At 44.1% G+C, this 15,317-nt stretch overlaps 1 protein-coding gene across 2 annotated transcripts in view; it reads right to left on the reverse strand.

Annotated features, from left to right (window-relative positions):
• Prkcq (protein kinase C theta) overlaps positions 1-15,317 on the reverse strand; it is an 80,175-nt gene that overhangs the window by 7,792 nt on the left and 57,066 nt on the right. For both annotated transcript variants that reach the window (XM_059263507.1, XM_059263506.1), the window contains 2 exons: positions 11,208-11,346; positions 3,888-4,076 (listed from right to left, as the gene is read on the reverse strand). In XM_059263507.1, coding sequence (XP_059119490.1) covers positions 3,888-4,076; positions 11,208-11,346 — 328 coding nt within the window. The remainder of the gene's footprint in view (positions 1-3,887; positions 4,077-11,207; positions 11,347-15,317) is intronic.

The following is a 15,317-nucleotide window of genomic DNA, read 5'->3' on the forward strand; positions in this document are numbered from 1 at the left end:
GTCTGTGTACCACATGTGTGCCTGGTGCTTGAGGTCAGAAGAGGGTTTTAGGTCCATGGAACTGGAGCTAAAGACAGTTGTGAGTTCCATGTGAATTCTGGAACCTGAACTTCAGGTCCTCTGCATGGGCAGCAGGTGCTCCTAACCCCTAGGCTTCTCTCCAGCCTTTCTACTTTGGTTTTTGAGACACGACTTCTTGCTTGACCTGGTGCTCATTGGTCAGGCCAGGCTGGCTGGACCTTAAGCCCCAGCAAGCAGCTTGTTTTCACCAGCTCTGGGATCCCAAGTGTGTACCACCTCAGCGGGTGTTGTGAAGTTGTTTATTGTTTGAAATGATGGCACGTTCTCTCCCTGTTGCTATCTTACATAGTCACAGTCATATGCCTGCCCCAATACCTGTTCTTTCCCCTGACAGGCCAACACGATTCCATCACTTTAAGAACATTGCAGAGATTGACTTTTTGCCTTTAGGATCCATGCAGCTTGCATGAAGTATCGATATTTTGCTCTTTTCATTGAGATGTGGGTGTCTGTTACACATTCTCCACTTCCTTTCTCAACGGAAGCAATCCTTTCCTCTCACCCAAGCTTTCTTACTTTGGCAACTAGCCCTCCCCACTTTCCTCCAAAAGTTGTTTCTGCTTCTGCCTGCCGGTCCCTACTTCACCTATCATAGTTGCCTGACGATGTCCTGATGTTGCACGGGAACTCAGCATTTGGAAGGCACAATGGGAGGGCTGGCTACGGAGCACCCACACGTGTTGGCGGATTGCAGCTAAGTCTGGGGCCTCTGTCTGGGGACTTGTCTGACAGGTAGGTTCCTGACTGAAGGTGACTACATCTCTGATGATGAGAAGAACAAGGCTCTTCCTCATTTCTCTTTTCCCAGAAAGCTCTGTTGGTCCTGGTGCCTCCGTATGGCTGTCCTGTTAAAGACTGAGTGACGGACCCTTCAAAACACATATATCGAAGTCCTAACTCCAATGTGACTGTGGAGAGGGACTTTATGGAAGTGACAAAGTTAGATGAGGTCACAAGGATAGAACCCTAATCTCATAGGATTCGTATTCTTAAAAATAAGAGATACAGAGTATTTTTTGTGACCCGTCTCTTCTCCCAGGTGCAACAAGGTGCTTATATACTTGCTATGAAGAGAGCCAGCACCAAGGCTGACCCTGAGGAACTTTGATTTTGGATGGCTGACCTCTAGAATGGTAAGAAATAAATGTCTGCTGTATGAGATGCATCCATATTCCAGTGTGCAAAAACTAGGGCTTGCTGGGGGTGGGAGATCTGATTTGTGTGCCTTTAAATACTGCCTCTGACAGCATGCCAAGCAGTTAAGAAACAGTGAGAGCGAAACACTGCCTGATTAGTCTGGGTACATTTTGTTATGGCAGGTGGAGCTGACATGTTCAATTCACATTGAGCTCTTCATACAGCCAAGTGTAAAATACATGTACTGATTGTCATGAAATTTGAACTTGCCTTTACATAAGTGAGACTTTGCATTGAAATCCCACTAGCTGCTTTTTACTGCTCTCTTTTTTTTTTAACCTAGCTAATTTTTAAATTAGCTTTCATTCTCCGTGTGTTTTGTTTGCTCATTAAAAGTAAATTTAATTGGTCATTCAGGGAGTTTTCAGAGCTCGGTGCTTGTTTGGCTCATAGTCAGGAGGTGCAGGCTGCATGGACTAGGCTTGGTTTTTAAATACCCACTTCCATTAACCCCAGGCCGAGTTTCCTATGAGGCTTTGTCAACACCTCTCAGATTCGAGATCCCGATTCCCAGGGAGAGCTCTGGAGTCATCTCAAAATTTCTAATACCTCAGACAAGTTGTCACTTGCCTTAGGGACATGGAAGTATAAAGTCCTTTAGAGTTAATCCTAAATAGTTCTTCAAGAGAAAAAAGCAGACTGGTGAAAAGATGAGCCTGGAAATCCCTTGTTCTCTGTCTCTCTCCGTCTCTCCCTCCCTCCTTCCTTTGTTCCTTCGTTCCCTCCCTCCTCCCTCCCTCCCTCCCTCCCTCCCTTCATTCCTTCCTCTGTCTTTCATTCTTTTAGTTTTGAAAGGGAAAGCTAGAACCCTTGTTATGCTTAGAAACCCCCCTGTCACTAGCTGTACCCCATTCATGGAAATGCTTTCAATTTTTGGTTTAAAATGGCTTCTGATTAATAATGCACAATAGATGGCTTCTGATTAATAATACACAATAGACTCATTAGGGTGTATACACATGCACACAAATACACACACAGGTGTGTGTATAACAATAATAATTAAAGAAAAGAGGTTATGAATTTGAGAGGGGACAGAGGAAGAAGAGTGAATTCAGGCTCAGTTAGAGACCTTGCCTCCAAAAAAAAAATCTCTTGTTCTTTAATTATTTTATACCCAACATATTTAAATAATTACAATAAAGAGTTAATAGTATTTAAATATCCTACCACATCTATCTATCTATCTATCTATCTATCTATCTATCTATCTATCTATCTCTGTCTATCATATCTATCTATATCTGGATCATCTATATGCATCTCTCTATATATCACTACAGGTCTAAGCACGGACTCAAGGCGAGGAAGAGAACAAGGACACAGACAACCTCAGCATGATGGCAGTCCCCTCTCCACAGGCCAAAGCCTGCCAGCCATGACCTCTGAGCAGAGGTGGGCAGCAGTCCTGCATTCCCGTTAAGACTGACATGCTGACCGGGGCCTAGGGTTGCATGCTTTCGTCTCTCGATGGAGAGAGCAGAGACGGCATTTGTGACTGAGCGGTTTGCCTATCACCAGAGTGAGCAGAGAAGACCCCATCCTGCCAGGGATGGAGGAAGCATCAGACACAAGAAACAAAGACTGTGGTAAGTCACATGCTGTGAGTGCTTGAAGAACCAGCTACACCTCCACCCAGAGTCCCCCAAGGCTTCCTCCACCCAGACTCCCCCAAGGCTTCCTCCACCCAGAGTCCCCCAAGGCTTCCTCCACCCAGACTCTTCCCCAGGCTTCCCCAGGCATTTCTTTTACAAACGGTGAAAAGAGGATTTATTTGACTTCCTCCTTCTCCCCGTCTCCTTCCCCTCCTCCCCGCTCCTCCTCGTTTTTGAAACAGGGTCTCATGTAGTCATATAGCCTGGTCTGGCCTCAAACTCACTAAGCAGCTGAATGACCTTGAACTCCTAATCCGCCTGCCTCCACCTCCCAAGGGCTGAGAATACAGAGTATGCCACCATCCTTGGCTGCAAATATTAGGTTTTTGTTTGGTTGGTTTTTTTTTTGGGGGGGGGCATGGTTGTTTTAATTTTGCAAAGTTAAATTTTCTTATTATTTTATTTAGTTCACAAAATAATGGGTTTCACTGGGGTATTTTCAGAGACATATAACATTATACTTAGTTCATATTTGTGCCTCCTTACACTTCTTTTCTCATCCTTCCCTTTGCAGCAGGTTTCTTTCCTCCCTTCGAATAGTTTTCCTTTTCTTTACACGCACGCACGCACGCACGCACGCATGCAATCTGGAGTCTGCCTGTGAGAAACAACATGAGACATATGTCTTTCTCCCCTCTCCCCCTTCTCCTGTCTTGGTCCCCTGACTTTGACACCAGAGCTCATGACACCAGCGCTGCTGTTGAAATAGAGACAGTGACATCCCATTGAACCATTCACTACATGCTGTGGTGTCTGGCCATGTCTGAGTCAGAACCTGGGAGCAACTGGGACCACCGAGTTAAGAATCCCTTCTTAGGGTCATTTCCTTTTTCTTGTTTCTTTTCATTTCTCTTTCCGTTGTGCTTTTTCAGTGCTGGGGGTCAAACCCAGGGTATTGCACATTTGAGGCAAGCACTCTCTCAATGCACTGCACCCCAGGCTCTGACTTCTTACCTTCACTAGAAGGTCCTTGGCCTCCTTCTCCAGCCACCGTGGGTAAAAGGGATTGTCCATGCGGATGGAGTGGAAAAGTTCCTCTTCGTCCTGCCCATGGAAAGGCGACTGGCCAATCAGCATCTCGTAAAGGAGGACCCCGAAGGACCACCAGTCAACGGAATGGTTGTATTTCTGACCCAGCAGGATCTGCATGGCCAACAGGTAGAGGCATCATTAATACACGGGTCTGATGACTGATAACACTTCCAAGTCTGGAGGCATTGGGTCTGTCTTCCAGGGAGAAGGGTGTAAAGGTGGGAAATTCTACCTAACTTAAAACAAGAAAACTATCCTTTTACCAATTTACTTTCTGTAGCAATAAAGATGCCCCTTAACTTTCAGCAGCTTCTTCTGCTGTTGGAATGCCAAGGATGTGCAAGCCATTGAGTCACTGCATGTCACCCTGATGCCAGTAGGCCCCAGGCTTTGCTACAGCAGTGAGGAGTGAGCTCCATGACTGCCCGAATGGCTGAAGATGGTGTGGTGGTGGATGTATTAACAAAACCAACCAAGTCAGCGAGCTCCAGAGACATGGGCACTCTGTTTAATATAGCACTGTTTATGGTAACTAAGACAGGGCATCAGCCCAAGATCCCATCAATGGGATGAATGCACAGAGAAACTGTGATACATAGACACAGCAGAATGCTATCTAACCTCACAAACATATAGGAACCCAGAGCACTTCACGTTAAGTGAAATAAGCCAGATACAAAGACAAACACTGCATGACTTCACTTGTATGAGCTACCCCAGGCCCTGGGTCAGAATGGAGTGAGGCTTAGGGACATGATGCAGTGTTCTACAACCCACACGTTCTGCATGGGCTGAATCTCTCATTGCACAACCTGAGGAGGACTCCTCACGCCTTCAGAACCTCCAGTGAAAAGTAGGAATTCAAGGTGACCTGTGACCTGAAAATTGCTGTAAGGGCAACGCTGAACAGCTGCTTGGATGAAATGTACCCCCATGTACGAAAACAAAGATCATTTAGCAAACAGAATTTTGCAATCTGCCACCATTATAAACTGCTACCTGATAACTGTAATTCAATATGGAACTATAAAAGATCATCTTAAAGTTGATAAACAAAAAGTCAACTGCATTTGCCTTAAGGAATAATGTAAAAGTCGACCCAGAGAGAGCGATGAGGAAGAAAAGCTGCACCATTAGTTTGTACAATCAGTTGGTTCCGCCCTCCACACAAAGGGTATTAGGCACTAGGCTCACACGCAATTCCCAAGACAAGCCACAAGGTGGTGCCAAAGCAACCAGAACCGGTTCTGAACAACAAACATCTCAGTAAACAACTTCATTTTGGAGGAACAAATGAAAAGAAATTTGGAGGCCAGGAGACAGCTGTCATAGAAATTAGAGCGTCGAGGCTATGTGATGTTAGTTAAAGCAAACGCAGTCTTGTGCTAGGAGGGAGGAGCAGAATGCAAGTTCACAAAGGGAACAGGCTGTTCGAGAGGGAATGTTAACATACACTAGGTGTTTTTGTTGTACATTATGTTTTCGTTTCTAAGAACACCTGGAACCTCTGTTGTTATCGCTGGAGGATGATGACTGGACTTGGGAGGCTGTGTTTCTTATTTCAGGTCTCATGGTGAGTAGAGAGCTGGGTTCTGAAGTCTAGTCTCTGAGGATTTCAGTTCACAGTTACTACTTACTGTCTCCTGGTATTTATCTCTTCCTTTGCACACTGTTCTGTGATGGAGGGGGCAGAGAAGCTGTACTGCGTAGGGGGTCCCGCCCCTTTCCTAGCTCTGCCTTACTTCAAGAACTGACACTCACAACTTCAAACCAGAGAAACTAGCCAAATAATAATAATAATGGCTTTGTCACTTTCTGACACAGACCCTTTGTCCCCTATAACAGCGACAGTAACAGATCCTTGGAGAGAATGTGTTAAGGTGTGTACATTCCTGAGATGATGGTGAATAGCTACGGATAACATGTATCCCATTAGTGAACACAAGGCTCTGGTAGCAAACAGGATGTTTGGGCTAGAGGCAGAGCTTAAATCAATAAAAGAAATGGTGCTGACATCATCTCTTTCAGACAACTTGTTTGCCAGTCATGTGTGAACTTAAACCAGTGGCCTCATCAACTGTCCTTTAGGCCAAAAGGAAGCTTGCTTTAAAATATAATGTTAAAAACAGTGCTTTGGATAGTGGACTTACATCTGCTATCATCAGTGATAGTCCTTGCTAAGTACGGATTATAAATTCTGTTTCATATTTTACTTGCTAGCAGTCTTTACCATCCATGATAGCATGAGAATCAAAAATTTGAAGAAACACATCAGACCTTTCAATACCAGAGGCCCAAAGTATTAAAGCAAGATTAAAAAAAATATTTTTAAATAATATATTTATTTAATGTGGGGAGGCATGTGCTTGCCACGGCACATGTGTGTAGGCTAGGAGTCTGTTCCTTCTATCACGTGGGTCCTGGGGTGGCTCTCAGGCTGTCAGGCTTGGTAGTAAGTACCTTTACCTGCTGAGCCATCTCATGAATCCCTAAAGCAAGATTTTTTAAAAAATTATCACCTAAGTATAGTCTTTACCCTCAACAAGGAAATTTCTCTTTGCAACAGATGGAGACCATTACAGAAAAACAATCAAAATTCAGGGTGTGGAGCTCAGTCGCAACCGATGCTTCTAGAACACACCTAAGGCTCAGGGCTCAGTGCCGAAGGAGGGGAAGAAGGATTGTAGGAGCCAGAAGAACAGGGGGTTTGCTGTGAGACTGTCTCTCCCCTGGATGTCAAAAGCTACACCTGTAACATTTCACCAACATGACTGTCCAAACACAAGCTGCACAATGCCCACACCAATAGCCATGTTAAAGAGGACAGGAGGAAGCTCACGAGGCCTCAATGTAGACAAAGAACTACAGGCAACCAAGGAAACGCTGAGAGCAGGGGGAACAGTCTGACCTAGGGAAGAGCACACCGACTGGTTAGCTAATACCAAATGGTTAGCCCCGAAAACACACACCTGAGGATTATAAAGACTGAACAGGTTGTACTTATGTATTTAGGAACACACACACACACACACACACACCACCACCACCACCACCACCACCACCACCACCGTCATCAACAACAACAATTAATGGAAAAAGAGGTCATGAAGGTTGTACTTATTTATTTAGGAACACACACACACACAGACACACCACCACCACCACCACCACCACCATCACCACCACCACCGTCATCAACAACAACAACAATTAATGGAAAAAGAGGTCATGAATTTGAAAGAACAAGGAGGTATATATATAGAGAAGGTTGGAGGGAGAAAAGGGAAGGGGATAATGTAATTATATTAAATCTCAAAAAAAGAAGTAATTTTAATAAGTTATTCGATTTCCTAATTTTCATGACATATACTTACTTTCTACTATTAAGACAGAAGAAAATTAAGCTATTTAGTACCAGTTTTTAATCTCATTCTTAGTTCAATTTGATCTTATACATTTTAGACATATTCTTTAACACATGGACTATGTTAACTGGTAGCAATGCACGACATTCATATGTAATGGAGACACATACACATATCTTCAGAGTGTTTGTTTCACTGGTAAAGAAACACCATCAAAAAGTCTGAGACTATGGGGTCACTGAGATACCTCAGTGAGTAAAGGTGCTTGCTGCCAAGTTTGATGACCTGAGTTTGATCCCTAGGACCCACATGGTAGAGGGAGAGAACTGACTCCTGCAAGTTGTCCTCTGACCTTCCCATGTAAGCCAATATGACCCTCATGTATGTATATACATATATAATGACAATTACATAAATAAATAAATAAATAAATAAATGTGTTTTAAAAGCTTGAAAACATATAGAGGCTGGTGGTGTGTGGGATGGAGAGAAGCTGTGAGGAAGGAAGGGTATCATCATAACTAGGACTTAGTGCATGAAGTGACAGACATTCCAGAGTAGGAAATGCCCAGAAAGGATGGGGAAGACTGGGAGATTCTTTGGGGGACCAATTCCAAAGGATGCATTTGAGGATAGAGTAAGAACAAAGGGAAGTCTTGATTCAGTCTCAGGACAGGGGGAATGAGAGGTCCCATTTGAGAAAGCCTTATATTTGACTGGATTTGGGGAAGGAAGGAGAGCACTTGATTATTATATTTCAAATCTTTTGGTTGAGGAAACTGGTAGATGGCCCGTGGTTAATCATCAAAGATGTATTAAGGAAAAGAGAAAGAGTGGGCAGGCTCAGCAGAGAAAGTGAGCTTGGAGTTATGATGTTTGAAGGATCTGTGATGTACTTAAGGCTGTGGTGTATGTAGGTCTGAAGCAAGACAAAGTTTGGGCTGGTCATGCTGATTCTGGAGCTAAAACCATTGTCACAGATAAAGTCACTCATTTGAGACTATATAGAAAGGGGAGAAGAGTTACTAAGCAGTTAAGAACAAATACTGCTCTTGCAGAGTACTGGAGTTCGAGTCCCAGCACCCATGTTGGGGCTGTTCACAACTACCTGTTGTTCTGCTCCAGGGGATCCAACATCCTCTTTTTGCCTCTCTGGGTACCCCCACATACATCACATACCCCTCTCCTGAATATATGTATACATAGCTAAAAAATAAAGTAAAATTGTGAGATAGATAGATAGATAGATGATAGATAGATAGGTAGGTAGGTAGGTAGGTAGGTAGATAGGTAGATAGATAGATAGATAGATAGATAGATAGATAGATAGATAGATAGATAGATAGATAGAATATGCAGTAAGAAGAGATGAGGACCAGGAATGGAGCCACAAGGAGACAAGCATTGGAGATAGAGGGAAGTTGAAAACAAAACAAAACAAAAAGAAGCAGGTCACTGAATCTAAGGGCTGGAAGCTGTGAAAGGAAACAGAACCAGGAAGGGAAGCTTTGCTCCAGCAAGAACAAAACTTAAGAATTTGCAGACAGGGATGGACAGGAACAGACGCAAAGATATTTAGACAGCCTAAGGTAGAGGGAAAAGAATTGCAGGCAGCTCATGGCATGAGGGTGGGGGTTGGATGGAGTGGGCATGGGTGTGGATGAGGTGGGTGTGGGGCAAGAGGAAGACACAGGAGACCTTTGCTGAGACTAACATGAAACATCTGAGCTGAGTCAACACAGTTTAGGGTCATTACTAAAGGGGTTTGGTGCTGAACAGTCTCTGCTCTGAGGTCTCCTGCATTTGTGCCATAATCAGCTTTGGCTTCCCCTCAAACTAAAGCTGGTTTTCTGCACCCACCATAGGTACCTGTGCTCACACGCAGGTTCTAATATCGGAAAGATATCACAGCAATGAACTCGACAATTAAAATAGCCACAATCTCTTGAAGAACAGCGGCCATCCACACCTTTCAATGAGGTTAAATTAAAACGAAAAACACAGGAGTGCAGGGAAAAGCAAAGTTCCTAAACTTCAGCTGCCGTGGTTGGTTGAGGGATTATGGGGATCTGCTGCTGACATTACCAGGGAAATCAGAGGTCTGTCCTTAGTAGACAATCATCTTCCACTCACAAATTCATTCTTTCACTCATTCATTCATTCATTCATTTTTAAAAGGCTAATATGTCTCACCTTACTGTGCCAGTCCTCTTACGGAGTAAAAGGGTAGACCACTCAAATCTATCTGGTGAGATGTCCCTCATAGTCTCAAGCATTTGGATACTTGGATGGCACTGTTTGGTGACGCTTAGGAGGTGTGACTTTGCTGGAGAAAGTGTGTCACCGAGGGTGGGCTTTGAGGTTTCCAAGTCTCTCACTATTCCCTGGGTTTCCTCCTTGGAGTTTAAGATGTGAACTCTCAGCTGCTGCTCCAGCAACCATGCTTGTCTGCTGCCACACTTCCCCTCTGTAATGGAGGTGGACTCTTCTCCCTCTGGAACTGTAAGCCCGAATAAACTCTTCCTTCTGTATGCTGCCTTAGTCATGGTGTTTTATCACAGCAGTAGAAAAGTAACTAATGTATTTTGTGTGTGTGGTCTGTGTGCAGATGCGAATGCATGCATGTGGGGGTGTGCAGCCATGATGGTGTAAGACACTGGGTATCCTGCTATTTACCTCTCTACTCTATTCCTTGACACAGGGTCTCTCACTGAATTTGGAGCTGGGCTTGTAGCCAGCAAACCCCAGTGATTTTCGCGTGCCTCCCTTCCAAAGCTCTGAGGTTACAGGTGTACATGGCCAGGCCTGGCTTTTTAAGAGGGTGCTAGAAGATTTGAACCCAGGTCCTCATGCTTGCACAGGAAGACCCTTGCCCCTTGTGCCATCTCTCTAGATTCTGAACGATCTGAGTTCTAACCAATGGAGGAAGCTGGATGGAGGGTTGCAGGTGTTTCTGTACTGCCTCTGGGACTTCTTACAAACAGATCATGACTTCAAAATTTAAAAAGCTTCTCAACAGTGAGCAACAGGACCAGACGGTAGAGCAAACAAGCAGCTGTGTGGAGACTGAATGGTAAAAATAAAGTAACTGCAATGGCGCCAGCTATTCCATGCTATGACAAGGACCACATGTAAGGCATTCTTCCTTCTCCCTGGGGTGGGCAGCTGGGGGAGAATTCCCCAAGAGGGGAAACTGAGTTTAAGTGAGAGGACAAGTGTCTCCTGAGAAAATGCTGATCACAAGACCAGCAGGACAATTATTTACTATTAATATTTTGGTGGGATTAGAATGAGGCATAGTTTTTAGAAGCTCCATTATTCTTTTAAGGTTTTCTTTTTAAAGCAATACATAATCATATACAATAATAGATTGCATTATGAAATTGTCAGACATGTAGCTGCTCCCTCCTTTAATATCTACAATAACACTATAACTCAGAGTTATCCTCACTGTGGAGAAGTCCACACTCATTTAGAAATGGGATGTGAGAGGCACTGACAACCCTCCACCTTCCCCTTCTACCCCAGTGTTCTGACCCCATGTTTCAACTTGATTTAGGTGGATCACGGCTTCTGCCTGGCTCTTTGTCAGGTGTTCCTTCAGGTGGGTCTGAACAGGTAATTTTTTATGGTTAGGGTGGTTCAGAACCCTAACTCAAAGGGAGTCTAGACCTCTAGCCATGAAAAAGATGTCATTAGTATGAAGAGCATTTGCTATAAACTCAACACACACACACACACACACACACACACACACACACACACACACACATGGAAAACACTCCACAGACCAAACCAAATACTAAACCCTAGGGGAGGAATCACTTGGCCTCAGCACATTGGGTGGGGAAGGACCATTCGGGCAGTGTGTCCCTACCTCCGGAGCGATGTAGTCAGGAGTTCCACAGAAAGTATTTGTCTTCGCATCTCCTAGCATGTTCTCCTTGCACATCCCAAAATCTGCTATTTTGATATGTCCGTCTCTGTCTAACAGGATATTATCTAGCTTCAGGTCCCTGAAAAACAAAAGCAAAGTGAAGTCTCACGTGAATAAAGACAGTTTTGTTCAAATGAAATTCTCTTGGGGGTGTGGTAGCTTGTTGTCATCACAGCTAGGGGGTGGGGTGGGGAGCATGAGGGGATGCTCTGCTGCCACCTGATCCTCTGGACCGGGCATGGTTCTCAGTTGCTCACTGCCTGCTGTCATGTGTCCCCATATCAGTGGCTCACGTTCAAGGCTTCTTTTGAGGCTTGATTCATTCACGGCTGCCCTGGCCACCCGCCTTGGGCCAGATACCGCAACAGATTCTGGTTTCTTCCAAGCCCTTCTGAATACTTGTTGCACCTTAGGGGCTCGATCCATATTTCCTGTGTGGCTGTGTCAGCAGGAGAGTGAGTACATCAATGTCCCATGTGGATGTCTCAGCTGGTGAGTGAAGATACCAGCATCCCGAGTCATGGCCCCAGTGGAAGTTCTGACAACACACTAAACACTCAATAATATTCATGGAATCACTTAAAAGCCAACCAATGATTACCAGCTGTGAAGCACACCCGAGTAACTGTTCCAACTGCTAGCTCCACTTCTGCGAGCTTCCACAAGCTGACTAGAGAATCAGAGCGGCACCCAGCTCCTCTGCTGCAGCTGAGACTTAGCACATGTCCCTGGAGTTGATGTCTTCCATTTGGTCCGGTTTAGTCATCTCTACTACCCCCATGTCACCAATAGACTCTGTGTGACTGAGAATCCCTAGATATGTCTCAGATTCATGATAGCACCTGTTTCTCTCTGTTCCTGCCACACTTTCATGGTCAAGACAGAAGATGCCTGCTGTATCTGATTCTTCTCATTGCAGAGTGCTGGGCTTCTGCCTCCTGGAGCTAAATACACGGCTTACTAGTTTTATCCATTCAGTCCAATTACAGGCTGATCTAAATTCACAGACTAACAATTCAGGCTTATTAGCTAATCCAATATGCTATGCCATATCAGTGCCATTTTTAGTTTGTCATTTATAGATATGTTTACACAGTTCTAAAATTTGGCTGAAGATGATGGGACTCATCTCTTGAGAGCTAGCTATCCAGCTGTGGTGCTTTAGAGAAGACCAGAACAATGGCCACATTATCTAATACTTTCACTGGGTTCTTTTGCTTGTACACACATTTTTTTCATCATTTGATTCTCACAGTAGTGCTTTGATATCAAGTTATTATTATTTTGTGTTACAATATGAGTGTATGTGATGTATGTAGTGTGGTATACAGGCACATGTGTGGGAGGGTGCTCACACTTGTATGTGTGGAGGAGAGAAGAAGATGGTGGGTATCGTATTTTATCATTTGCCATCATTTCCCCTTGAGACAGTGTTTCTTCTGGACTTGGAACTAGGCTGGCAACCAGCAAGCTCCAGAGATCCTCCCATCTCCTCTCTCTCTATCACTGGGATTGCAATGCATGCAGTCACACTTGGATTTTTTGTGGGGGTCTTGGGATTTGAACTCAGGTCTGTAAGCTTGAGTAGTAAGCACTCTTTCCTACCCCTGAGTCATCTCCTCAACTTCATCAAGTTACTACTAATGTAGTTTTCTTTTTTTCCCCCCAGATAAAAGTTTTTCATGGATGACATTATTTATCCAGATGACACAGCCAGTCAGTGGCCTGGGATGCAAACCTAGTCTATCTCTCTTATATTCTTTTTTTTTTTTTTTGGTTTTTTCGAGACAGGGTTTCTCTGTGTAGCTTTGCGCCTTTCCTGGAACTCACTTGGTAGCCCAGGCTGGCCTCGAACTCACAGAGATCCGCCTGGCTCTGCCTCCCAAGTGCTGGGATTAAAGGCGTGCGCCACCACCGCCCGGCCTTATATTCTTTTATAACAAGACCACCTGGTCTTTCTCATCAAACTGGTCTCATGAAACTGTACACAGATGTATTTTAACTGATTCTAAAAATAAATGTTCTCTGGGCCTCTGGCTAGGAAAAATAAGCTTCATGTCAAATTTCCAACCTATTTTTTAAAGCAGGACAGATGTCTTTGGGATGGTGGGAAAGAAGGTCTGAGAGACCTAGTTGGAATGGAAAGGTCCTGAAAGATTTTTTTCCCCAGAGCCAGACCTCCATGAAAGTGAGGAATAAAGGCAGAAGACTAGCCAGGTTCTTTGGAGCCAACTAGAGATACTGTAGAACCTAAAAATCCAGAATGGTCTGAGGCAAATCATTCAACTTATTCTTCACTACAGGATATCAAGATTCAAGAGAAGCACTTGAGAGTCTAAGACCACTGTTTTGTCTCTGTGGCACTTAGGCATCAAGCATAAGGGGAAATTAAGTGGAAACCTTTGGCACATGGTCCACTTGTGGAGATCTTCTTTTCAGAAACCAAGTCACAGCTGATTTCATGGTGGACCTTCTCAGTCATATCACTTGCCTTTGCTGAGCCTCTTGTTACTGACCAACAAACAAGGTCCATGATGCCTCTTGCTTATCTCTGTGGCATCTACTGAGACAGGCCACGCAAAAGCGTTTGGAAATGACCTCAGATATGAAGGTGAGGTGTTGTGGATATCGCTCTATATGCTGTGAATGTGGTGCTCTGATTGGTTAATAAATAAAGTGCTGATTGGCCAGTAGCCAGGCAGGAAGTATAGGCAGGACAAAGAGAGAGGAGAATTCTGGGAACAGGAAGGCAGAGTCAGGAGTCGCCAGCCAGACACAGAGGAAGCAATATGTGAAGGCAGAACTGGGAAAAGGTACCAAGCCACGTGGCTAAACATAAATAAGAATTATGGGTTAAGTGTAAGATCTAGCTAGCAAGAAGCCTGAGCCATTAGGCCAAACAGTTTTAATTAATATAAGTGTCTGTGTGTTTATTTGGGTCTGAGCAGCTGTGGGCCGCACAAGACTGGAGAAAACTCCAGCTACAGTGAGGTCTAGTTCATCATTCATATGTGCAGTCACTCCTTCTCAGCTATGGCATTCTCATAGCCCTTTTCTTTCCACGTCTGTATGTTTTCTGAGTCCTTGGTTTTCTATCACACCCAAATTAGAACTTAGAGCATCTCTTAAGATGCTGCTGTTTCCACGAGAAGGCTTTATTAGACGGTGTTGGAAGATGAGCAGCTACCCGCATCTCCCCATCGCATCACTTCAGCTCTGCGCTGTCCAACCACCGGCTCTCAACCAGTGAATTTAGTTTTGTTTCACATGAGGTGGTAAGCAGCTCTAAGAGCTAACTGGCCTGTCCCTTTCTGCTTGACTTCCTTCATGTGTAAGTGTAAGTGTGTGTGTGTGTGGGGGGGGCTTCTCCACAGTCACTTTTTCTATTTGAAAATCTTCTTCCCCTTAAAAACAAAACACTACCAGAAGAGAAGTTTTTGTTGTTGGAGTGCTAGCAGTTCTGACAAAGTCTTTTCTTCTCTCTCTCTTTAAAACTGGATTCCTATTTATTTGAACTTTTTAGAATGCACTGCCTCTATCTTTTCATGTAATTCTACCATCCAAAAAAATATCTGGAAAGTGGCTTTATTTAGATATCTTAGAGTTGGGAATTCTACATATCTTCTGCCCATTACAATCTTCAACCACGGACTATGCATTAGTGGACATTCATCCATCAGTTCATGATATAGGTTACAGAGTAGTGAACGGTGCCTATCACACACACACACACACACACACACACACACACACACACACACACGACAGGTACTCACTGTGTAGCCCAAACTATCCTTGAGTTGTAATCCTTTTGTCTCTAGTCTCTTGACTGCCAGGATCACAGGCATGTACCATCATGTCTGGCTTTGCATATGTATTTTTAAGACAATAGAAAAGGAATAAAATCCATGTCCTACTTCATAGAATGCTGTGAGTGTAACCTCATTTAAGAGAAGGGGTATTTGCTGAGATAAGTTGAAGATGTCACAATGAACTCATCCTGAATTGTATGTGTGGTGAAGCTGGACTAAATTTATCATGCTTTCTTCT

This window comes from Peromyscus eremicus, chromosome 5 (genome assembly GCF_949786415.1).
Source record: "Peromyscus eremicus chromosome 5, PerEre_H2_v1, whole genome shotgun sequence".
Lineage (NCBI taxonomy): Eukaryota > Metazoa > Chordata > Mammalia > Rodentia > Cricetidae > Peromyscus > Peromyscus eremicus.